Source organism: Nuphar pumila, chromosome 4, assembly GCF_984573655.1.
Source record: "Nuphar pumila chromosome 4, dmNupPumi1.hap1.1, whole genome shotgun sequence".
Classification (NCBI taxonomy): Eukaryota; Viridiplantae; Streptophyta; class Magnoliopsida; order Nymphaeales; family Nymphaeaceae; genus Nuphar; species Nuphar pumila.
In genome coordinates this window covers 120,621,422-120,645,526 of record NC_143252.1, presented here as the reverse complement: position 1 = coordinate 120,645,526, position 24,105 = coordinate 120,621,422, and the positions used below count along the sequence as shown (strand labels likewise).

The window sequence follows — 24,105 nt, the reverse complement described above, 5'->3', positions numbered from 1 at the left end:
AAGTTTTATAGGACGACTATTAGACCCGCTTTACTATATGGTACAGAATGTTGGGCTGCCAAGAGACATCATATTCAAAAAATGAGTGTAGCTGAGATGCGGATGCTTAGATGGATGTGTGAAAATACAATAAAAGATAAGATTCAAAATGAGGAGATACGTAAGAAGGTAGGTGTTGCACCCATTGAAAATAAGATGCGAGAGAATCGTTTACAGTGGTTTGGACATATTCGGTGAAGGCCTAATGATGCTCCAGTTAGAAGGTTGGAGAAATGGGAAAATATATTAGTTAAAAGAGGTCGGGGTAGGCCTAGGAAGACTTGGATGGAGATGATAGGAAAGGATATGAATGCTTTGAACCTCACCGAGGACATGGCATTGGATAGAAATGATTGGAGGAAAAGGATTCATGTGGAAGACCCAAAATGAATTTCTTTTTTGGTTCATATCACTGACCCCAATTGTTTTGGGATGAAGGCGTAGTTGTTGTTGTTGTTGTAAGGGCCTCGGCCCAAGCAATTCGAGGTCCATCTGCAGGGGCCAAGGCCCCTGCTATTCAGCTTGTTCAGGCAGAGGCCTAGGCCACTTGCCATTCGATGTCTGACAGGCAGGGGCGTTGGCTCCTGTCGTCCGCTATATTGGCAGGCATGGGCCTTGGCCCCTGCCATTCATTTAGTTTTGTCAAGCAGGGGCCTCAACCTTTTCTATTCGAGGTTTGTCAGGCAGGGGCCTTGGGCTCCTGTCGTTCATTATTTTTCGAAAAGCAGGGGCCATGGGCCCCCGCCACTCGTCAGATTCTGTATGATGGAGGTCTCAGCCCTTTCCACTCATACTCTTCATCGAGAGGGCAGGCTCTGCCACTGCCCCTTTCTTAGGGTTACCAGTAGTATGGCAGGCAGGGGCTACGCCCCTATCCCTTCGCTAATTTTTGATAGGCGGACAGGAGTTGTACCCCTGTCCCTTTCTGTTCTTTAGTATGGCTACAACCTTATAAGTTTTCACACTTTCACAGATTTGCATGGCGGATCCTGCTCGTGCTTCGATGCCCATGTCCTACATTGCCTACAGTCGTATGCATGCACAACGACGCAACCTTTCGAGGTAGGGAAAAGAGAGGAAGAAAGGAGGAAGAAGAAGAGTTAGAGGGTTTCTCTTCTCCAACAGCCCATGTTCCACCATCATTCTTCTCTATTTTTTGATTTTTATCAAAGGTATGGGTCTTCTCTTTTGATTTCAAGTGAGAAATCGAATGCCGGTTTGATTCCATGTAATATTTTGGTTGGGAAATCCATGGGAAAAACGTGTAGAGTATGTGTTCTTTAAGATCCCATGGATCGTCCTCCATGGCTGTATTTTTTTTTGTATACTTTACCCTTTTTATGAAATAGAAATTTTGTACTAGTATAACATAATTTTCATTCTTGATGGGAGGGTTTATTTTTGGAGCCCTTTACCTGTTATCGATTTCCAACTGAGGGTTTTGATATGGGTTGTGTAAAAGCATGAAAGTATGCATTTGAAATCGTGTTGTATACATATGTTTTTCAGAATATATGTGTAATGGTGTACTTATTGAAGCCATTGAATATATATGAATTGTTGAATAAGTATACACAAATAGGTTTAATGTTCATGTTAGATTCTTTTGAACTTGCACATGATTTGATTTGTTTACAATCATACGTGAATGTGAGCTTGTTTGAATCTGCCTATTTGGGTCTTCAAAAAAAAAATGGGTATTCAGTTATGCTTTTTAAATTTATTTCAAGACTTGTTAATTAAACTAAAGCTGGCTTGTTGCGTATAAAACAGTGAGGTTTGGTTTCATATGCTCAGAATTGATACGATATGCATTACCAATGCACTATTTCAAGTAATTCTTAGTACTCGTGTACACTTAAAAAGAACGTGCCTAGTCATGTGATTATTTTCTAGATTTTTGCTAAAGTACGATGGACTTAATCTGATGAATAAAATTCTTCTTATGCTTTAGTTTAATTTTAGCATGTTGGATATGAATGCATGCCTATTAACATGTTATTGCAAAGTTTGTTTTGGTAAAGGTGCATACATGATATGAATGTGTGCAGCCCTGAAATTCAATTTCTAGATCTGGGTTATATTTATGTGTGTGGATGTTAACACATGTTATGAATAAAAAGTTTCATGTGCCTATAATTATGAGACATGTTAAATTATCATGCATTTATGGATTGGTTTCAAGTGCATATGCATACATGAAATCCATGTGTGTTTAGCATGTACATGAAATTCCACTAGAGGGGGGGGGGGGTGAATAGTGAAATTCGTTGCAGATCGATAATATAAAAAATAAGACAATTAGGCACAACACAATAAACACAGAATTTATACTGGATTAGCCGAGTTACTGACCTACATCGAGTCCCCAAGTAAACCACTGGAGCCTTTTACTATAAAATCTGTGTTATGATATAAATAGTACAACACCCTCTTCCTCAGAGGTCTACTTCTCTCAACAGAGAAGGGAAACACCATCTTCCTCAAAGGTCTACTTCTCTCAATAGAGAAGGAAAACAACAGATAACAGAAAGTTACAACACTTTTCTATAGATCCTTCAGAATGATATGCAGAGTATGAATGCACGTATGAAGATTCTCTCAGAATGTTCTCTCTTTTGAAATTGGGCAGAATAATCTTTCAGGAGAACTAAATGTTCTTTTTCTCTTTTTCTTAAGACACACACTTGATTCTTTTGTCAGAGAGCTTTTCTTGTCTTTTTCTCTTTCTTTTTCTAAGCCCTTTTTCAGTGTATCGAGTAAGAATATTTCTCTTTGAAATCTCACATGTATATGTTACTTTGAAAATTATTTTGTCTGTATATATAGATCTTAAAAAAATAGTCGTTGCGTTTTGAAATGCTTTGAAATAATTGTCCTTTTGTGATGTGAGATGCCAGGTCATCTCAAAAACAACTTTTATGAAAAAAGGTGTGTAATAATGTATGTACTATATATTGCTTTTTCAAAAATCGTCATTCCATAAATTAAATTATTGTTAAGTAATAAATGTTTGGTGTATTTAAATAATGATGGTTTCTTCAAGTCGTCATTTTTAAATTAAATATTTTGAGGTACAATATACGTTGGTGTATTTATAAATGAGATCTAATTTGTAATGTGTTTTTTCTCAAATAAATGTTTTGTAGTACATTAAACGTTGAAGTATTTAGAAATGTAATTTATATTATAATTTGTTATTTCTCAAATAAATGATTTGTAGTACATTAATTGTTTGAGTTTATTTCTATTACAAATTGTCACTTCTTTGTTTAAATGCATGTAAGTACAATAAATGCTTGTTTAGTATTTTATTTTACAAATGGTCATTTCTTGAGTAAATGCTTTTGAAGTACCATTTAATGCTTACTAAAAGAATAATGACTTCAAATATAAGTCATCACTTTTTGAGTGAGTGTTTTTGAAATTATATTTAATGCTTAAAATAAAATAAATATAAATAGTCATTTCTTAAATAAATGTTTTGTTCAACAATAAATGTTTGTGTTATAAAAGTAATGTTTATTTTCTCAAATCGACATTTCTAAAATGAATAATTTGAAGTGCAATAATTGCTTGAGTAATACTTATATTACAAATAGTCATTTCTCAAATAAATGCTTGTGTATTATGAACCAATACATCTTTTTACAATTTGTCTTTTCTTATATAAATGTTTATATATTATAAACCAAAAATTTTTACGTAAATGTTTGTGTATTATGAACCAATGCATGTTGTCTTTTCTTACATAAATGCTTTTGAAATCATGAGTTTTTATATCTTGTCAAATTGTCTTTTTCATAAATGCTTGTAGGAAGCACAATTAATGCTTTTGAAATCATGAGCTTTTTATATCTTGTCAATTTATCTTTTTCATAAATGCTTGTAAGAAGTACAATGATTTGTTTCAAAAAGGTGCTTTTGAAATGCTACAATATATATATAACGTATCTTTTTATAAAAGCTTGACTTTTTGTATATGAATGACTTTGTATGATTTTAAAGCATATAGTCTAATATGAAATATGCATGTTTCTGAAGGTTCTGTTATATATGACTCTAAAGAAGAAAAATCTTCATCTTAAAGTAGTCGATCATCTTGGATAGTCTTTAATGCATCTCTTTGGCTCATCAAGTTTTTTCTTTAATCCATAAGTATAATTGCATCAGGATGTTGTACTTGAACATAAAGCCTTAACTATCTTCAAGTGAAAGATGCTTGCATCAAATACACGTTAAATACATGGCAAATCATATCCAGTCATAATATAACATATTCAGTTTCATATATGAAAGCATATCATATTTATCATATCTCATGAAAGCATATCATTTTTATCATGTATCATATATATATATATATGCATCATGAAAGCATATCATATTTATCATGTATCATCAAAACATAGTTTCTCAATAGTACAATCTTGCATAAATGTTCTCATGTACTTATGAATCATGAATGAATGCATATGTGTTAAGTGATTTCATGAAAGCAATTTCACATAGATGGTGAATACATGCATATGACTGTGGTAGCTCATGCACATTGTTAAATTGGTATAAATGAATGTGCATTTGGAATCACGTTGGTATCATTGCATAAATTGCATATTGTTATGATTTTTACATACGATACATTGATGTTCAAAATGAATCATCACGGGCCTAGTGAGCCTCAAGCTTTGGTTTGCTCTTCCTTTATGTATGTTAAATGTATCATAAAAATCACATTTATTTTTATTGCACTATATTGTACAATTCTATGTGTTTCCACAAGCGAGAGTCCCGTGATGGTTCTCACAGAGGCAGATACGAGCTTTTGCATGCTGAATTGCAAAAGTCAATAATTGGCTTTTAATAAAAAGATAATGAATAAGAACAATGCAATATATGTTCTGAGATCTTTCATAAGAAGAATAGGAATCTTAGAGATTCAGTTTTGGGGGACCACGAGGGTACAAAAACTTTGTGTGTTTTACTTTGACCCCTGAACTCAATATTGAGGTTCTTTCTCCTGACCACGATTTTAGGGAGAGTCTGTCACTTTACTTAGGGGTGGTGTGTTGGATACAACTGTTATTTTGGCATTCCAAGAAAGTGACACTTGTGGGCATGGAGGGTTCTTGGTGTCCCGACATTAGATGTGGAGGTCTAATGTTCTGAAGGTGATTTGATCAAGTGGCTAAGTTTGGAACCCATTAATAAAATGCAACTTGTGTGCTAAGCTACCTTGGAAACCTAACTTGACCTAGAGAAATTATACCAATTTGGTGTATCCGCGGGCAAAAGTAATTAAAAAAAAACTTAAATTGTATGCATTTAATAAGGCATGCATATGAAAAAAAAAACTTTAATGAAAGATAATAAAGTATTCATGCATTGCACATAAATCATGCATAATCCTGTTATGCATTAGAACATGCATATTTTACTTGTTCCCTTAATTGTTGCATGTTGGTGGATGTTTGATGTTTAATTTTTAATGCATATTAAATGTTCTGCTTACTTAAATTGTGATTCCTGTTAGTGATTAATGTTCTTTCATGCTTAATAAATGTTTTTTGTTGCATGAATGCCAAATTGAATTATGCAAATATCATAATTGTATTCTTCTGAACTGTTGTATGAAATCTTATCTATGTTCTTTATGCTCATTTATTTCATTAGAGGGATTCATACGCAAAATTCTTTAAATTTCTGATACCCTCTATTTATGGTTTTTCGCAGCCGTAGGAGACCAATGAAGCGACTAGCTTTTGGTAAAGCTATGGGTGTCACGTTTTTGCTGGACAGTTCACAGAGGGACAACGCGGCTCAGTCTTTTTCTTTATTTACTTTTATGTCATTAAAATAACTCTGATATATCTTTTGCAATTAATGTCAGATACTCTTTCTTTTATGATTAATAAATAATGAGTTGCTATGATTTGGGATGATAAATGTAAGTTCTATTGTGGTTGGTTGTTTTATCCAATTGGGAGTGAAACTTTAAAGGCCCCGAGTTTCTGGAAAGATTTTCACAATGGTTTAAAAAAATATGCATTTTCAAGAAGTTTGAGTTGGGGTTGTTACATAAACTACTTATGTTAATGTTTGGAGCATTCAACTGATTGAAAGCTCCAAAATTACCTTTATAAGAAATATCAAATTTTAAAACAATTAATTTTTAGGGCAAAAAACTTGTATTTACTTTTTTAAAAGTCAATTTAGTAAAGTATATATTGTTATTTTTTCAAAAATGTGACTGACTTTGTTTTAAACAAAAGTTTTATCTTTCTTTAAAGTAATTAAGTAATTTAAAAATACCATTGTTTTCATGGGATGTTTTGATTTTTTTCAATCAATTTTCAGGCCCTCGTTTCTACCAACCTTACATATGTCATCTACCTATTTTAGTGGGAAACAACTCTTGAATCATAAGGCTTCAAAAATCAATGGCCTTCAATGTTCTTAGGCCGTAAAATCATTTTTCTTTTTGAAAAAACATGATCCCAAACCAATTCTCACTATTTTCAACATGTTGAATCAATTCATATGGTCAGATTGAAGCAAAACAAGTTGCATATGTAGATCAAGGGCATTTGTACCTAACGATGCTATTACCAAAAATTTCTCTCTATATATACGGGTCACTAGAATATGTTAACTGAAAATATGTGAACCGGTGTGTGAACTAGGCATTTCCAAAACTCTTTTTGCAAATCCAACCCCACAGATGCATTTGGTGTGGTCCATACTTGCATCATTTGAAACACAAGGTGATCCTTTATTTCTCAATATACCATATCCTTTAAAATTTTCATCTACAACCAAATGTTCAACTCTTTTTACAAAAACAAAAACTTTAGATTTTTGTGATTAGTATATATCTCCAATTTCTCCCTACAAGGACAAGCGTTTGCAAATTTTCAATGCTAATCCTAGGTCATGTCTTGGATAGTATTATTCCAACTAAAATAGTCAAAATAAAAGTTGTAGTTAATTGGACTCTCAACTTCATTCATAGTTTTTATTTCATACAAGTTTTGTATTTGTTTAGGTTGACTATATCTTGCAATACAAGAGAATTGTCAGTATAAATTATCTATTGTGATTACCTACCAATTTCAAGAAGCTTTTAGCTATAGTCACCTTGCATAGTTTTTCCTAATTTTACTATAGCCCCTTCGAAGGATCAACCAATATACGATCTTTTATATATCACATCATAATACTATGTTTTTTAACCAAAATATAGGCAGGCCTTAGATATTCTTTATATTCCTCTGATTATTGAGAATAAACAAAGAAGTCATCGATAAATACAATAATAAATTTATCCAAGCCTGTCTAGCAGTAAAAGAAACCGAGATGTATATCAGGCTGACAAAACATCCTGATCATTTCTGGCGTATAAACAAGGCTCAAAAACCTGGTCTTAGCATATTTTAAATGAAAATATCCAAAAATTATACCCCATAGGGGAGCACCCTAACTAATCCGTGGATCATATCTCATACCATTCAAATTGCTTCTATTTTATTTTAATGAAAATAAAACAAGTGGCCTTTTGTATAGATCCAAAGGTAGAATCTAATAAAAAAATATCTAATCCAAAAAGCATAATCTAATAGAAAAGAATATCTTGAATTAGATAATCTGAAGAAAATACAACAAATACAAAGCACCATGTAACCTAGCCGTTTTTTCTGGAATGGTAACCATCAATAACTCAACTCAACCACAAAGGAGAAATATGCTAAAACTCTCTCTCTCTCTCTCTCTCTCTCTCTCTCTCTCTCTCTCTCTCTCTCTCTCTAGTTCCTCGACTTCTTCCTCGATTTTGAACTATATGGCTTATTTTGCTCGGAATGTTCAGTTTTAGAGCTATTTGCCACCCCCTTGGAAGAGCTAACGGTTGCCTGAGAAGATTTGGATGTTGTGGCAGTGCTTGTGGAACCATCAGCATGTTTTTCTCTTGCAACTGAACCCTGAGACCCTCTAATCTGAGCAGCTCTTTTGTCCTTCCTCTTCGGCCTGTAACTGGACCTCTCTCTCTTTGGCAGCCACCTTTCTGGATCAGGAGGTGGGCCAGGATTTGCCAGATCAAACCCTTTCGGGTACTTGGGCTTTCTTTTGCGTTTCTTCCTTGTCTTGGACTTGCCTTTGGTTTCCTCCTCTGTGCCTCCCACGTGCGCATCGGCATGCTTTGTCTGACCAGCACTTGGCGTCTGCTCTAAGCTCTCTACGTTGATGTCCTTTAGCCCAGGGAGTGCCGGCAACCGCTTCTCATAAATCTCTGCTCTGTCGACATCGACGTGTGCCATAGTCGTCACAAGCCCCACCAAGGCATTGACACTCTGACTGCTCTTCACCAGATTCTCAAAGAGCCGGGCAGCTTCCTCCTCTTTACCATGCTTGAGTTTGAAAGCTGCTGCTGCTTGCATGATGACATCTTTCTTAGATTCTCCAACCATGGAATTAGACCACCACTGAAGTGCAGAATCAAGGGTAGCAGCTGCACTGTCAACATCTCCGGCTCGCTCTCTCAGAGCGACCAAGGTGGCGACCGTGGCAGGTAGATGCTGGATGTCAGCAATTTGAGCCAGAGATTCCGCAGCAATGGCATGGTGACCAGCTGCTGCAGCAATCTGAGCCCGTGCTACCAGGACTGTCTTTGCTTTTTCTGGAAATTTATCTGCAAATTGTCCAAGGAGCTCCTCTGCTCGACCTGCTTTGTTTTCTCGAACTAAAACAGAAGCTTGAAGCAGAGCAGGGATCACACTATCTGGAAACATATTAGCAAGAGAAGTTGCAAGCTCCCGAGCCTACAAAAAAACATATAAATAGCTTAAAAATCAGCCCCAACGTACAGGGTAGGAAGATATTCCAGAAGACATAGAGACAAATACAATGATGAGAAATGATCATGAAGAAAAAAGCAATCCAAAGAACAATAAAGAGATATGCTTGTAAATACCCAAAACCAAAATATTTCTCTAGAAAAGCTACGAGGCTTCTTAAAGGTAAGAAAATAGCACAATCTCATTGGTATCAACCAGAATATCATGGATACTCCATTGTATCAGATATTTACTATTTTTTTTATTACGAGACGCAAAATGAAAAATCAATAAGAATACTGGCTTTGTCAAAGATTGGAGAACTCCAAGTAGAAATGAACCAAACAATTGCCACCAACAGCGAAAATCCGAACTAAGAGACCCCATGAGTCCTAAGTTTACCACTACACATGGAATCAAATCCTTAATTCCTTTTTGGCATTTTCAAAGCACCCCTAAATGGTTGGCCACAATAAAAAGCACACCTAAGTATTGGATATTGTTAGCACACACCTAAGTTAATAACTTCATATGCCGTTAACAAAAAGTACACTTCCATCCATTTCACTTGGGTTATCAGTTATCACTAACCCAAGTTGAGTTAATGGGATAAAGTTACAAATTTACACTCAAAACAAATATTTTTTTTGGAGAAATTTAAAAAATGAACAAAGTTCTCGTGATAATTAAAAACACACCTAAATTTGTAAATATTGTTTAAAAACACACCTAGGTTTTGGGTAAGTCTTATCTAAATATTGATAATATGGATCACGCCTAGTTTTGAGCATATTTAATTACCCGGTTCTGACCTTGATCAACTCGACTACACCATCAACCTTGATTTGGATATATTTAGTATCAAAAATTGGATTTGTGGTATATAGGGCTGGTAAACGAGCCGCTCGAGTCAAGCACATCTTGTTCAGGCTTGGCTCATTTATCATTTAGCCCAGATCGGGCTTAGCTCATAATTAGATGAGCTGAGCTCAAGTCAACTGAGCCGAGCCATGAGCTGGATCGTTAAGAAAAAGAACATGTATTTTAACTTTGACGACAATGGGATTTGAACTAAAAGTCTCTCTTTCACATGTCATATGTCCTTACCAACAGTACAAAACTACCTTTTGTGACATATTGTACAAGAATTCTATATGTTATATTCATACCAGCTCACACGAGCTTGAACTGAGCCGAACACCCTTTGTTCATGCTCGGCTCATTTTTGGTTAACGAGCTGCTCGTTGCTCCGCTCACCAGCTACATGAACTGAACAAGAACAACCTTATGATCCAGCTATCTCATTCAACCCCATATATGGAATGCATTTGAGTAATGAAGATGCATGGAATTAAAGAGAAAAGTAAAACCTGATCAATCCTGTTTGCATGTAGTAGCAGAAGGATGCGGTTAGTGTAAATGGCTTCCTTTTGTCTTGGGAAAAGCTTAACATCGAGCCCTTGAGCAAGTTGAAAGTGATTTGGTACATCGCTTTTCTCTACCAAGCGATCAAGTTTCTTCAGCCCATCTGAGACATCCCTTGTTCCCTTCAGTGCAATGAGGTTGTTTGTTGCTACTGCAAGCGAGGAAGCATCAGCCACATTATGCTTTATGAGATCTGTGTATGTTGCAGATGCCTCTTCAGGGCGCTCCAATAGCTGATGATAAACCAGTCACTGAATCAGTCCCATATGTGGCAATTACCAAGGCTCTATGTTGGAAAGTAAAAACTATACAATAAATGTAAGATTGAGTTTCACTTGTTGAACATATGCTAGCTGAACAACAATCGGAGCAAGTTCATCCTCGATCTCCTTCTCTGTACAGTCATCCTCCATCAGCATTTTTTGTCCAATCCTACAAAGATGCAAAGTTTTAGACGTCAACCATAATGTAGATGTTATTATGATATCAAAAATTGGTAAATGGCAGGAGAATAGTGCCACAAAAGGGGAAGGTGCCAAGAAGAGAAACATTAGAGTACCATGCAATACATTAATTGCCAACAATAAAGAGAATAATGTGTAAATCCAGCCTATTCCCATGAATGTGCAACTTGTTCCCACTGCTTTTTCTTTGGTTCCTCTTTACAGCAACAACACAAATCTGTATATGGATATCATTTTCCTGTAGCATACTTCTTGAAGCCTACTCTTTCTCACTCACCTATTCATTCTGCAGAATTCATCAAATGATGTATATATTCCACTCCTAAACTGAGCGATAGCATAATCTACTTTTACTAACATGTTAAATGTAAACTGTAAATAGGAGGAAGTTTCTTCTACCGTCCATACAGTGTGGAAGGTGCTGATTTTGAATTTCTAAGTCACATATTGCAAATCAGACCTCACAGACATGTTCAACATGTTTTATTTGCTAGGAACCAACTATTCGATTGTGTTTTTCTGACAAGAAATAAAATTTTGAGCTTTGAAATTTATGAAAATTCTGGATCATTGATTTCTGAAACCTTACAAAAACCTGCTCATATGTCATATTCAGATGATCTAAAAGTGATTCCCACTAAACAGACCATGTGGATCACATCCATAGGGTTAGATTAGAACAAAAGAACCAAAAATGAAAAAAATGGGAAATCAAAACCGTCCATTACCTCTTACCTGGGTAGGAGGAACCAATCACTCCAGTAAATAGTATGACAAAGCAAAAACAAAAAAAAACAGGAAACTTGCATAATGCATATAAAATATTCAGCAAACTGCCACATACACTTTGTTCAGAACACATTGCATCCCCATCACAAAATACTATTAGGAAAAAGTAAAAGCAATTTGTAAATCATAATTCAACAAAATACTTGTGTATTAATAACATAAATTATTCATTTTCATATCTGACTAGCATCTGCAATGAAACATAATAAGGATCCGCCAGGAATGATCATCCCTATGCCATGGAGTTCAAACACGCAAAGATAATATTAGAAAATCACTCACATTCATCATTGCACACCATGACGGCAACCAAAATCTCCTCTTATTTTGAGACAGTCCCAATGCAGAAGAGTCATCCTAGCTACACTAGCTTCTGAGTCTCCCAGATTGGTCAAGTCACCCATTATTCCTTTGGATACTATTAGATGCAACCAGTGTTGTAAACGTGATATCATATTGTACGATATGTCACAATACAACATTTTCTTTTCCCGAAAGAAAACCAATACAATCCCTAAGACTAGTTTCAATAGTGAATTGCATTGTAGGTGATACATGCTGTATGATAGACACTGATAGCTTTTGACACTTTAGGGTGCCCAAACCTCTTTTTCTAACATCTTTTGATTTTTTAACATACTGGCCACTATTGTCCAGGCTTTTTAGTCTAATAAAGTCATTCTCGCCTCATAGACTAAGACTACCAAACCAATACCTTTTTGTGGCTCTAGGCTTACAATGTGAGTTATGACTTGCTATGTGTAGAGTCTGTAGACTGATGGCCAATTTGCTTTGCCTTTTTTTATCATTGAAGACATGACTAACTTGTAATCTTGAGTATTAAATATTTTATATAGTTGATCATAGACTGTTATTAGAGTATCAATATCTAAGAATTGTTTTATCCATTCATCACTTTTACATATTTACAATTTCCACGTTACAGTAATGGTGAATTTACTGGCACTTTACAATATCCTACCAGCTTGTCTATTTATCACACTACTTATGAAACACGTTTTACAATAGTTGGTGCAACAGAACAACACATCATTCTTGCAGTGAAATTGAACGTGTGACGTGTCTTACACATATCAGCTACTTTTTGATATCCATCAGCCAATCCTTCATAAAAGGCCAATATTTGGGCCAGACAAACATCAGGTGTTTTCTGTTCCTTTGAACAAGCATGCGTATGTTAAAAGGATGGACATACAAACTATGAAAAAAATTTCAATTATATATAGCATATAATCAATCTATGCTAGCACAGGGAAATAAGACCTCTGATAATACATATCCCATGGTTTTCAGTTCCCTCAAAGCTGAGTAGGTTGGAGGAAACTGACCATACAAATATATCTTGTTCTCTAGGGGCCCGTTTGAATGGTAGAAGAAATACTCCTTGAGATTATTTCTTCTGCCTTTCCGCGTGTGCCCCACAACCGATGCTAACACAGAAGAAATAATCCCAGACTATTTCTTCTGCTTTTGCATGTTTATCCACAAAAGACTAGGATAAATGTCAGACCCCAAGGAGATGCATGATACATAGTCACACACCCTGCACATTTCTCCAAACAATCTACAAATCAGCCACGCGGGAGATAGTTTTCTCATCTGCTCAAGAATCATGCATTCAGCTGCTTTTGTTGGCCCGGAGAATTTAAAAGGTTAGAAGATGATGACATATAGAGAGTTGACGGTCTGCATGGTGGTTTACTTGGCTGGAATGCAATGAAAGACTCTTCAGAGGAATACAAACCTGACCACACTATTTTTGATGTCCAAAAAGGATATTCGCTTGTGCATCTAAGATGTGGCTAAATAAGGATTTGTCTTGCATCAGCCAGCAAAGAATTCATATTCTTGAACTTTCTGTAATGGTTTCCTGTACTTTGCATGACTTCTTGTTGCCTTGATGATTTTCATTTTAATAGGAGCATAAAACTCTCTCTGTGTACATATATTAAGTAGAAATAACTTATTTTCATAATTTACAAAAGTGATCATCATCATTTAGCAGGAAATGGTTTTGAATCATGTAATTGTGACATGTAAGCAAGTCTCCAAAGGCTTCAAAAATCAATGGGCCACAATGTACCAAAATTTGATGGCTCAAAAAAATCAAGTTATTTTGTCTGGCTATGTCACACGGACTCGGCTAGGGAGGCACCGCACCCGAGTCGACACGCCCCGACACGGGTGCGGACACGGACTCGGCCCGGACTCGGTCAACAAGTCGAGGTCGAGGCCGAGTCCGTCCTTTTTTGGACTTGGTCAACATTGACCGAGTCCAAAAATTGTTCATTTTAAGGTAAAAAACAAAAAAAAAATCATTTATGGGGCTTCTGAGTCACCGCTTATTCTGGTTGAACTGGGTTTTCTTAAGCTACTCTCATTTTGTGTTAAATGTTGCTAGAATAACTGGAGTCTTTGTTGGTCATTTTAGTAGTTCTCCTAAATTAAGGACTTTGTGTTAAGATTTTGTTATGGTGGGATTTCTGGAATTGAAAGTCTTCATTATGTGATTCCTTGTCCTGTCAAATTGGGTGCGAGATCCCTGCCCATGCATGTCAAGGATGGTTCACTACAAATAACCATCATAATTATGTGCAGACATTTTTTTGAGAAATTTTGACATTTCTATCTTTTCCTTTTCTTGGCAGTATGTACATTTTTTGCAACGAAGCCTCAAACATAAGCCCCAGGAAAAAAAATCCGGGGGGCGCTGCCCCCCTACGGACCCCCGCCAGGGGCGCCCCCCCGGGACCCGTGCCGAGGGGAGCCCCCAGACCCCCCCTTTCTGCAAAGGCAAAAATACAATTTGCAAAGTTTATAAAAACACTCATGCTGGTGCCAAACTTTAGAGGACAATATCCACATATATGCACACAAGATATATATATATATATATATATATATATATATATATATATATATATATATATATATATATATATATATAGCCAAGTCCCCGTGTCCAAAATTTTTGAAATTGTGCCGCACCCGCACCCATGTGACATAGTTGTATGACAAACACAATCCAAGGTCAGGCAAACAAACCATATTGAACGCATCTATATGGCCAGATTGAGTCGATATAGCTTGCACCTATGACTTCCACCTCGATAGTTACAACCAAGACTGAAAGGAGACTCACTGCCAATTTTTGATAAACTTGATCCATAATGCTTATGTTGCCTAGGTGCTACCTTCATTAGTAATATACTATGTCACATGGGTGCGGGTGTGGGTGCGACACGGGTGCGGCGCAAATTTAAAAATTTTGGACACGGGGACTCAGCTATATATATATATATATATAATTTCGTGACTGTGCATACAACACAGTCTGTGCACAGCACAGCACAACAGTGACTGTGCACAGTCATTGTGCACAGCAGTCTATATATATATAATTGTTTCTTTTTAGTTTTTTCACCCTAAATTAGACGAATATACACTCAGTCAACATTGACCGAGTCCAAAACGAGGACGGACTCAGCCTCGATTCGTTGACCGAGTCTGACTCCTCGTTCACCGAGTCTGGCCCGTGTCCTAAGCCGCACCCGTGTCAGGGCGTGTCGACTCGGGTGCGGCGCCTCCCTAGCCGAGTCTGTGTGACATAGGTAATATATATATATATATATATATATATATATATATATATATATACGCCAAACCACTTCTTTCAATTCTTCGCTCCTTCATCTTCTCTATATGCATTCATAAGCTTAACCATGGTTTTTAAAGGCATTAAAAGGGTGTTAAAGGCATACACCTTTAGCACCCCCATCCACTTTAAGCCTCAAGATGAGCCTCCTTCTGGGAAGTGAGGCATGTGCCTCCCTTTTCAGAAATCTACTTACTTTACACCTAAGATAAGTTACTTTTGTAGTTGCCATTTGTTTAAATCAATTTACATCTCAGTCCCCCCTGAAAATGTAAAAACTTCAGTCCACTTATGTTGCTAAAAACTGTAAATTATAAAATGATTAATTTGTTCAATTTAAGCCATTAGTTATATGCTTGCTACCAAGAAAAACCTAAAAAGAACTCGACAATTCCTAACTTCATATTGCCAAAAAAGAAGCAACAAAATAAAAAAGAATAATTTCCATAAGAAATTAACTAAAGGTAATATTTCTTATGTTTATCTTTTATATATTTTGTAAAACATGTTCTTTGTTTAAATTAATTTGTTACGAGCCGGATTTTTGGAGACAGATCGACTTGTGACTGCATTTGGATCACAGGATTTACATTTATTTATTTGCTACTTTCTGAACTCATTTACATTTAATTCTTTGTTTGGGATGAGAAAATTGCATGGATTTGGGAAGGGCTAGAAGTAGGAAAAACTATATATATATATATATATATATATATATATATATATATATATATATATATATATATATATATATATATATATGTGTGTGTGTGTGTGTGTGTGTGTGTGTTGGGGTTTGTTTTTGTTTTAATGAAGGCTTGAATTGATTTATCCCTTATTCTGACCTCTCTGAGGATTTTTTGAGGGAACGCTTTTCTCCCTCAACCTTAGGGAATGCAGGAAGGCTTTTCTTCCTCGACCCTAGGTCTCGTCTCCCCGGCAAAACACCTTTTATCCTTAGTTGGAGCCACGTGCGAAGGTATTATGACTCTTCATTTTCCTTTCCTCCTTGCCTCTTTGTTTGTCTCCTACTAACAGTTGAGTCATTGAACAACCTACTCTCTCTCTCTCTCTCTCTCTCTCTCTCTGATGGTCCACCGTCGTTCGCCCTTGTCCATCCGTCGTACGTCGGACCCCTAGTCGGCGGCATTGTCCACACCCGCGCTGAGCACCCTAGGTCGCTGTCCCTAGTTAGGGTAGCACTCTTGCTTGCAAGCAGCTTGGGTTCCACCCGAATCGTGTTCAGCCAACGACTCCTCTTCTCCGGCCAAGTCTACCCGACCGTGGCTAACCTCCTTCAGCGAGTCGTCTCATCGGCCCTATCGGTTGCTTGCGCATTGTGACCTGACTTTTGTCTGACCCGTTGTGTGCGATCTTCGCACCTTTGTCCTTGATGTAACATCTCTGGTCCTTCCACCTTACCCTATTTTCATATCAGTGCCCCAAGAGCTTCCAACGTTGAGTCCGGAATCACACACAATCTCGAGCTTGAGCAGGGATCCAGACATGCGAGCGAGATCCAGACCCTACCAGTGGTATCAGAGCAGTTTGTCCTCGGGAGACATGTACAAAAGAACGACTTACTCTTGACCCCTTCCACAACGCGATTCTGTAGTCTATAAGCCTTCCTGCCTGTAATTCGTACTCATTGAGATGATAGACGCGCTGCGCGTTCCTGAGCTAATGTGTTCATACTCGAAGATTCAGAAACACAACAACGTAATAGAATACCAGACCTAGGGCAAATTTATAGGGACCTTCATAGCAGAATTGAGGACAGAGTTGCATATCGAGGTACAGGTTGCCCGCCCTGTGACGTTGATGCAATACTTCGAGTTTGTGTAACCAAGGAGAAGCCAGCCAAGGCCAATGTTCAGCGGTCCCGAACCAGAGGTATAAGCAATTCCAAGACCACACCAAAAACTACCCATGACCGGTCACGACAGTGCCATGACATGCTCCTCCTACAATGCGGAGATTGGCTCACGCACAGATGAAAGAGAGACACTGAAAGGGTCTCTGCTACACCTGCGATGAGGTTTGAAAGCTGAAGCACATATATATGATTCTCAACTTCGACGTGTGATGAGGTTGATGACGAGGTGAGCGAGTTAGAGGGAAAGGAGGTACCAGAATAGTCCACCGAGAACACACCAGAGATCTACCACACCTTTGTCGATATTAAGGTACCCTAGACCATGCAGATACAAGGTAAAATTGAGAAACTCTCCATTTCTATTTTGATTGATACGAGGCCCACACAACTTTATATGCACCCAAATTGCCAAAAGAACCTAATGCTTGACCTCTCCACAACCCCTGTTTGATGTTATTGTGGGGAATAGACGCAAACTGCACTGTGAAGCCCATTGCCCTAGTGCACAACTCCACATCCACAACACTAGTTTTTCTATTGAGATGTTTGTGTTTCCTATGAAGGGGGCAGATATCGTGCTTGGTATGTAATGGCTCCAGTCACTTAGGTGTATGACTTTGAATTTTTGAGACATGAGGATGGAGTTTGACCACGAAGGGAAAAGGGTTGAGATCCAGGCTAGCCCTAAACCACCCATCTGTCAGGTCGAGGCCAAGTTGATGGCCAAGAGGTTGCCTCCCAGATGTTTGTGATGATGCCCATGGATGGAATGTCTAAGGTGAAATCCGCCCTCCCTCCCGATCTAGAGGGCGTTCTCAGTGTGTTTGCAGGGGTCTTTCAGGAACCCAAGGAGCTCCCCCCACAACACTGCCACGATTAAGTCAAGTGCCAAACTGATGAATGTGAGGCCCTACAGGTATGCACATGCTCAAAAGTAGAAAATTGAGCATTTGGTGCAGGAGATGCTAGTGTTGAGTGTGATCTGGCCTAGCAAGAGGCCCTACTCTTCACCAGTGGTGGTGGTGAAGAAGGATGGCACATGACGGTTTTATATAGATTACTATGCCTTGAACCAGATTATTGTCAAAGACAAGTTTCTTATTTTGGTTATTGATGAGTTGAGTGGAGTTTCATACTTCTCGAAGTTGGATTTGAGGTCCGGATATCACAAGATTGGGATAGCTCCGAAGGACATCCATAAGATGGCCACTATGAGTTCCTGGTCATGTCATTTGGATTGACCAATGCCCCCCACCTTCCAGGGCCTGATAAACGACGCATTTCACCCCTATATGTGTCTCCCCATCCTGGTGTTATTTTATGATATTCTGATGTACAATTATTCTTGGGAGGACCACCATCAACACCTTAGGTTCACTGTTGAGACCCTGGCTAGGTATCGCTTGTATACCAATCGGTCAAAGTGCAGTTTCGGCTAGACTCGCATGGCTTACTTAGGGCACATTGTTACGAGCCGCGTGGTAGAGGTGAATCTGGAAAAGAGAGAGGTGATGCAGACCTGGACACTACCTGCATCCCTCAAGGGACTACAAGATTTTCTGGGACTCACCAGTCACCATTTACTACCAGAAGTTTATGTGAGGCTACACTCAAATTTGCCTCTTCCTTGACCACACTACTGAAAAAAGACTTATTTAGAGTGAGAAGGCCACTCAGGCCTTCAAGCACCATGACTACCACTCTCGTTCTTGCTCTGCCCAACTTCTACAAGCAATTTTTGGTAGATACAGATGCCTTCAGTGTGGGGGTAGGTGCAGTCCTAACTCAGGAAGGACACCATCTAGCGTACTTTAGCAAGGTCGTTGCCTAAGGCAAGAAGGGCCTTTCTACGTACAAAGAGTTCATGGCTATTATTATCATTGTGAGCAAGTGGAGATCGTATTTGTTGGGGCGCCACTTTGTGGTTCAGATAGATCATAGCAACAGTCTCCGCTACATGTTGGACCAGAGGATCACGACCCCCTTGTAGCAGAAGTGGATCTTCAAGCTCACGAGGTATATGACTTTGAGATCGTAATTGAACCTACTTTGGAAACAGACATAGACAAACCATTTGCAGTGTGAAAGATGCCACTGCAAGGACGACAGTCAGCAAGGACAGACTCATGAGGTGTCATATGACATGAAGCCTCAGAGTTTATCAACCAACCAGAGAAAGGACCTGAGATACCTGAGAGAGCAGAACTAGAAGAGGAGGCAGAAGTGATAGAGAAAGAAGAGCCAATGGTTGACTGAGCAAAAAGTTGCAGTTGTTGGATCTGATGTTGAATCTCCTGCTGAACATGTTCCAATCTTTGAAGTTGCCCACTACCCATCACTTCACCACCAACTGATGAAGAGCCAACTGACTGCTCATCCTTGGGCATTACGCCCTCACCCACTGCCTCTCTTTTTCTTTAGAATGAGACAATAATTTTTCATATGACCAAAGCCCTTACAATATTGACACTGAACGGAACTAAGGTCACCTCTTCCACCAAATCTCATCTATCTTTGTCCTCCAGACCTACCTCCACCTCTTCCATTCAACTTCACTGAAATAATTTGAATTTCCTCTTTCTTCATAGTTCACACAACCCCTGCACACAAAGACAAGCAAGATGCACTTCTTGCACAAAGAGCCATGCACTTGCAATAGAGCACAAGACTCTTACTCTGGCACACTACACACTACAATCGACAAGAAAGAGGGCACGACACTAACAGCAGTCAAAGTATACACACACAGACACAAAGCAATCCCACTTAGGCTACCAGAATACATATACCACATTTTACATCAACACTTCATCATTGAACAGACTGCTGATACTCCAACAATAAACAGAGGAGAAATATAACTCAAGTCCAACACACAAAGAGACAAAAACAATTGCAAGAATACAATTATCAGGCCACTACACAACATAAAATACGATCGATAGGCACAGAACTCACAAACTGCAGATGACGTCAATAGTAGCTCCACTACAAACAACAATAAAACTCACAAATCCTTGCACAAAACTCTCCAAACAAGTTTTCACAACCTTTATATACCAAATAGGTTTGTTCACACTTCCAAAATGAAACAGCCGAGGTACCACACTAACTCAGCCTACCCGAAGTCCAAAATATGCTTAGAGGGACAGAAAATAGGCTACCGCGAGATGTGAACACCCTAAATTTCATCAAAACTCGGTATAAAACCAAAAACTGAGCACAACATTGATTTAGAAGCATTCCCAAATAAAAAATGACCTAAATAGAAGCAATCCAAACCCTTAATAACCAAAAATCAGAACAGATTTAAGGGTTTTCTCAAAAATGGTCTGGGATTTCCAAGAAAGTCAGAAATTCTTGAAAAGTCCACCCAAAATCCAATACAACTCCAAATCCAATGGGGTTTGATTTTTAGAACTTCTAAAAATCAAACCCTAGCAAGCTCCAAACTCAAACTAACCAAACCTGTCCAGACTGGACCAGGTGTTCCTCAATGGATGACATCAGCACAGCTATGGCCCAATCTGAGTTTTCCTTCAAGCTTCTCCTCTCCAACAACCAGCTGCTTCTCTTCAATGTACTTTTAGTACTTGTAAATTTTTTTTACTTGAGGCTTACGCCTCATTCTTATTTTTGAAAAACGCCTCATTACACCTCATGCCTTTTAAAAACCTTGGGCTTGACCTAATATTCAATGCACAAATACAGTAACAGAAGAAATAAAGAAGTGCTTATATCCTAATCCATATAAAGAAAGTGGAATCTATATCTATATAAAGTCTATATTAATATAGGGAATGAAATAAATACATGGGTAGTCCATATGTAACTATTGAATACCTGCTATCATATGTGTTAAACTGTATCTCTCTTATATATATATATATATATATATATATATATATATATATATATATATATATATATATATATATATATATATATGTATCTAGCTTTATATATATGTAAATATATATGTTTCTCTCTCTTCTTGTAAAACCCGCAAGGGTATTATAGTCATTTTTCCTCTTTTGCGCATGTTCATAATTATGAATATGCTGTAATGTTTTTGTACTTTTATTTTTTCTTCTTTTCCTTTTTTCTTTTCATTTTCTTTTTTTTTTTCTTGTTTGTTGACTAAAGTCAACTTGGAGGGGGCTCAACACTGGCTGTTGGGCCTCTCCAACGGTTAGAATTCTAACAGTTGGAGGGGCTCCAACAGCTAGTGGATCCCCTCCAAGACCCCTTGCTTGCTTATAAATAGGAGAGTTCCCCCTTTGTAAAAAGTACTTCTTGGAGCTTTTGTTCTCCATTCTTAATAAAAATTCTTTATATTTTATATGCCTTTGTGCATTTGCGTTTCTTTATTGTACCTTTGTGTACATTTGTTCTAAGTGTTTTTGTGCCTTTGTGCACATACCTATTGGTGGTGTGCTTATAGCACACTTTATCTCCTTTTGAGATATTTTCACATGGTATCAGAGCAAGGTTGAAGTTTGAAGATCGTGTGATTCCTCGTATTTGCTAGTGCCTCGAAAAGCGTGCCTTTGGTTTCTTGGTGAAAGGCATGGAGGCTTCTCTTCCTTCAATATTTTAGAAGGTTTTTACGTCAAGAGTTGAAAGTCCCTTTGTGGTACATATTTTTTCTCCACTCTTCCCTCTCTAATGGGTGAAAAAGAGTCTCATTTTTCACTTGGTTTAAAATTGAATGGCTCTAACTACCATGTTTGGGCCGAGAATATGGAAACTCACATTGAAGGGAAAGGCCTTTGAGGATACGTCAAATGAACTATTCCCGAACCCGAACCTAAGATTACCATTATTGAGATGGGTGAAATCAAAGTTCTTTATGGTGAAGAGAGAGAGAGAGAGAAAGCTTTTGAAGAATACAACAAAAAGTATAAAGAATGGGAGATAAGAACTACAAAATTCTTTCATGGTTCTTTTCTTCCGTTGAAACAAAAATAAATGTCAATATTTTGAAGTTCAAAAAAGCCTTTCAAGTATGGGAGTATCTTGAAAGAATGTATACTTCAAGAGATTTGTCCCATAAATACTATCTCCAAAAGAAAGCTTTAACCCTTCCACAAGGAAAAATGTCAGTTAGAGAGTATTTTGTCGAGCTATCAACTATTTGGGATGAACTTGCTCTCCAAGAACCTAAATGGATTGGAGAGGCTATTGAATTAAGGGCCAAACAATTAGAAGAGGATCATTTCTTCAACTTTTAAATGGGCTTAGACCCGAGTTCGAACAAATTAGATCCTCCCTCTTGTCTTCTTTCTCTTCTCCTCCATTGGAAGATGTGCTTACCAAACTAAGTGGAGAAGAAACTAGATTGGGGGTGAATAAAATCAATCTAAGTGTGTTGGCCGTTCCCTCTAAGGATGAGGACGAGGGTGCTTATGTCGTCTCAAGACCGGGGAATAATGTTAAAACTTATAAACCCCCTCATTTCAACAAAAATCAAGGAGGAAGAGAAAATGGTGGGCATTATGGAAGAAGAGATTATAGTAAAATCATATGTCACTTTTGCAAAGAACCGGGACACATTAAACCGGTATGCCCTAAATGGAAAAAGATTGTGGCTATGTCTACTACTTTTCAACCAACCAAGGAGGAAGGACCATCAACTTCCAACAATGCTACTTTGTCTCTAAATCAAATCATGAAAGTTCTTCAACAACTCCTCAGGGGATCCGTTTTTGAAGCCGCCATGACCACCTTCTCTACTGCGGTAAGATTCTTTGGCTCTTAGACTCGGGTGCATCATTTCATATGACTCCAAATGTTTTTGCACTTTCTAAATACTCAAAAAATTTGTCACCCTCTTTTGTCTCTACTGCGGATAAGGCTTCTCTTGAAATAAAAGGAATTGGTGATTTTGAAAAACAAGGTTTTTCTATTCCTAAAGTTAGATTTATACCAAAACTAAATTTAAATTTGCTTCCATTCTCTCAACTATCGGATCATGGGTGTGATATCAAATTGTCATCAAATAAATGTTGGATACAGGATCACCGGTCCATGAAGTTGATTGAGGAAGGCTATAGGAAGGAAGACCTTTACCTTATGGAATTTCTCCAAATTCCAAAACCCTCTTTTTGTAATGTTGCCCAACATAAAGATATAAATGTTTGGCATAAACGCCTTGGGCATCCAAATATTGTCAAGTTTTCTTATTTACATTTTGCTAAAACTTTATGTAAAGACAACTTCAATTGTAATTATTGTATTCTTAGTAAAATAAGAAGCTTACCTTTTGGACAAAGAACTATGTTTTCAACTAAGCCTTTTGAAATTGTGCATTTGGATGTTTGGGGACCGGCACCTGTAGTGTCTAAGAGAGAGTTTTCGTATTATATTATTTATGTGGATGATTTCTTAAGATATAGTTGGATATACTTCCTCAAACATAAACATGAGGTCTTCTCTACTTTTAAGGTTTTTCATATGCTAATACAAAATCAATTCAATAGTAAATTACAAATTCTTAGAACCGATTCTGAGAGAGAATATCTCTCAAATGATTTCAAAAGTTATATTGAAAATAATGGGATTGTTCATCAAAGGTCTTGCCCCAAAACACCTCAACAAAATGGGTTGTCCGAATGAAAACATAGACATATAATTGAAACTACAAGGACTTCGCTCATTTCTCAAAAAAATCCAAAAAGATTTTGGGCCAAAGCGACTATTGCATCGGTTTATCTCATAAACCGACTTTCATCCAAAAATTTGAATCAAATATCTCCATATGAAACCTTGTATAAAAAAGAACTCGATTACAATAGGTTTAGAATTTTTTGTTGTAAATGTTTTGTTCTCACCCACAAAAATGATAAACTATCTCCCAAAGCTATTCCTTGTGCATTTTTGGGATATTCGGAAACACAAAAAGGTTTTAGGTGTTATGATATTAAAAATGATAAACTACATGTTTCAAGAAACGTAACCTTTTTAGAAAACATGAGTGGTTTTGAAGAACACAAAACTCATGAAGAT

General features: G+C 37.4%; 1 protein-coding gene across 1 annotated transcript in view; it reads right to left on the bottom strand.

The window, feature by feature from the left end:
* Nucleotides 1-7,652: 7,652 nt before the first annotated feature.
* Nucleotides 7,653-24,105, bottom strand: part of LOC149840833 (uncharacterized) — a 37,343-nt gene continuing 20,890 nt past the window's right edge. The window contains exons 4-6 of the mRNA XM_090004563.1: nucleotides 10,628-10,724; nucleotides 10,238-10,525; nucleotides 7,653-8,852 (exon numbers count right to left, since the gene is read on the bottom strand). Coding sequence (XP_089860689.1) covers nucleotides 7,842-8,852; nucleotides 10,238-10,525; nucleotides 10,628-10,724 — 1,396 coding nt within the window. The 3' untranslated portion in view covers nucleotides 7,653-7,841. The remainder of the gene's footprint in view (nucleotides 8,853-10,237; nucleotides 10,526-10,627; nucleotides 10,725-24,105) is intronic.